Raw genomic sequence first — 3,038 nt, forward strand, 5'->3', positions numbered from 1 at the left:
GCTGCTGAATGGGACCGCGCAGCTTTAAAACCTGTCTATCGGTCCAGAAGGTTCTATTAGACCGTGCAGACCCCGCGTCTTTAAACGTTTACACTGGAAGGCCAGTCAAGGGCCACCGGGTCCTGCTTCTTCAGTTCATAAATAAGAAGAGTCACGAGGAAGGGAGGGCCTCCCGAAGGGGTTCATTTGCTCGCTCGGGGTCAGTGGAACAAGGGGTGACAGGCCAAGAGTAGACAAACGGCCTGAGGGAGGAAGAAGCACAGACCGGAGCGGGCAAAGCATTGGCCGTGGTCTAGAACCGTAGGGGTGCAGCCGAAAGCCAGGGCGGCCACAGGGTGACCAAAGAGGTGGAGGAGCTTCCAAGGGAGGCCAGGTGCACGGGACTCGGTGACAAATGGGGAGGCGGGCGACGACGGGCAGTAAGTAGCGTAGAAAGGGAAGCCACAGACGATGGGAAGGTGAAACGCCTTAAAGACAGCAGGCGGGGCCATCGGGATCAGGACAGGAGACTGCGCCCATTAGATGATGGGGTCTGAGCTGCCAGAGGCTTCCAAGCAGAGATCCCGCGTGACAAAGGGAAGGCAGAAAGGAAAAGGAGAGGGAAGAGAGCCGCCCTGGGAGTCAGGCATCCTTTGGGGGCAGAAAGAAGGGAGTTCCAGAAAAACACTTGCCCTCCGGAGGCAGGGACCCAGGAAGGGAACCCCGCTGAGGGAGAAAGGTCGAGGCGGGCTGTGCTTTTGAAATGGCGTGTCCGGTGAGTCGGGAGACAGGGCATGGCACAGAGACAGGGCAGACTCCGTCTCCCATGCCCTGTGTGCACAACAGAAGCCAACGGTGTCTGGAGCAGGCCATGCTTTTGCTCAGGTAAGACGAGCTCTCGACACACAGAATTCAGGACAGATCAACCCCGCAGGACCGATATTGAGAGTAGCGATACCAGGAGGGTAGGGGGGAGTTGGGGGGAGAAAGAGGATAAAGGGGGAACCAATTGCAAAGATCAACGTACAACACCCCCCACACACACACACACACATACACACACCCTTGAGGGGGACGAACCACAGAAATGTGGGTGAAGGGAGACAGCAGACGGTGTAAAATACGAACATAAGAATAATGTATAAATTATCAAGGGTTCACGAGGATGGGAGGGGAGAATAAAGAGGAGTTGATATCAAGGGCTCAAGGAGGAAGAAAATGTTTTGGAAATGATGCTGGCAACATATGTAAGAGCCCCCAGTAAAATGATTCATTAAAAATAAATAAACAAGCACACAAAGTGGACGGGGTGGCTGGCGATAGAGGGAAGTTTGCATGTGCTTGGGGGTTCTAGGCGGTGTTGCCTAGGAGAGGAGCCCCGAAAGGGGCACCGTGCCCTGCTCTGTGCGGGGAGCCCGGGAAGCCAGTCGTCACTGTGTGTCAGAAGTGGAATCGGGCTCCATACGGTTTTTAGTGGCTGGTTTTTCCAAAGAGATCACCAGGTCTTTCTTCCAAGGGACCTCAGGGTTGGCTTATTGGTCAAGCTAGTTAAGCGTGCGGGTTGCTCCAGGGCTCCCTTGTAGTGAAAGTGATGCTGAAACTGGTCATCCTGGTTGGTCTTTCCGCGTCCTCAATGGTCCCCAGTTCTAACTTGTGTAACTCCTAGCAAGAAGTTCATCTGTCACGTCATTGTTTTTCCTCTGTTATGTCGCTTCTCACCCTGTTGAGGACGTGAATACGACCGCCCTACCGTGTAGGCGGCCAATCGGTCGCTGTTTTGTGCATATGAAAGTCGGGGATTGCCTAAGATTGGAGGGCTCTTCAGTGGTGGAATGAAAGCACACTCCTCTATGCCTTTCTGCTACTTTGCAAGAGACATTTAATGTCACAAGTTATCATGTTATAAGCTACACACACTACTTCCCCCCTTCACTCTCTCTAAACATGGATAACCTCATAGACTCTTTGCCAACTTTATAATAACAGATGATACTAATGAACCGTAAAACATAGCCCAGCATTAATGGGGGCCAGCATACCCTGAAATGTGATGAAATCAATGAGAGAAACTCAAATCAATGAAAGGTTGTGTTAGTCTGGGTAGACTAGAGAAATGAATCCATAGAAACATACATGTGTATAAGAAAGGGGTTTATATACAAGAGCAGTTGGATATTGAGAAAACATCCCAGCCCAGTCCAGATCAAGTCCATAAGTCCGATATTAGCCCATATGTCCGAGACCGATCTATAAAGTCCTCTTCAGACTCACACGAGACATGTGCAATGACACCGAATGCAGGATGATCACTGGCCAGTAGCGGTGTAAGCCTTGTAGCACTGGCAGGGGTCTCCACGTGGCTTCTCCAGCACCCACGGCTGCATCGGGATAGGCCCATGTGGCTTCTCCTCAGGGATGTCTCACAGGAAGTGAGCAGAGAGAGAGGTGTCTCCCACCTCCAAGGAGGAAATGCCAGATTTCCCAGAATTCTCAGGAGAAGGCCATGCTCACACAGAGGCCTCTTGGCCATGACCCGATTGACAGACTAGACTCCACCCCTTCACTCTGAATCCTCTCAAGTCCCAAATTGACACCAGATTATGTAAGTACCACAAAGATACAGAGCTTAAAGTCAGAAGACTTTGTTCAAGTTTATTTTCTCCCATTTTAGGGGCTATTTACCAGTCAGCACAGTACTGGATCCCCCCAGGTCTTGAATCCTATGTTTGTAAATCACCCTGCCTCGTGTGCAGCAAAGGAGCCTTGGTGGCATGGTGGTTACGTACTTGGCTGCTAACTGAAAGGTCAGCGGTTTGAGCCCACTAGCGACTCCAAAGGGGTCCAGTCAATATTCACAGCCTGGGAAACCCTAGTGGGCAGGCAGCTCAACTCTGTCCTTCTGGTTTGCTGTGAGTGGAACCGGTTAAATGGCACACAACAGTGCCCAACGATGTGTTTACCCAATGGGTTCTTTCCCTCTCTTCCTAAATTATGGGATTATGGGCATTTAACTGGGCCATCTTTGTGGGAAATAAGGCATCATGGTACCCTGCCTGTGC

The 3,038-nt window shown here is 51.3% G+C and overlaps 1 protein-coding gene across 1 annotated transcript in view; it reads left to right on the plus strand.

The window, feature by feature from the left end:
• The window catches only part of ACP3 (acid phosphatase 3), a 55,231-nt gene that overhangs the window by 37,169 nt on the left and 15,024 nt on the right, over positions 1-3,038 (plus strand). Inside the window, exon 8 of the mRNA XM_004704177.1 lies at positions 2,297-2,335. Within this exon, the coding sequence (XP_004704234.1) occupies positions 2,297-2,335 (39 nt within the window). The remainder of the gene's footprint in view (positions 1-2,296; positions 2,336-3,038) is intronic.

This window comes from Echinops telfairi, unplaced genomic scaffold (genome assembly GCF_000313985.2).
Source record: "Echinops telfairi isolate 266 unplaced genomic scaffold, ASM31398v2 ScPeMD7_7420;HRSCAF=8458, whole genome shotgun sequence".
NCBI lineage: Eukaryota > Metazoa > Chordata > Mammalia > Afrosoricida > Tenrecidae > Echinops > Echinops telfairi.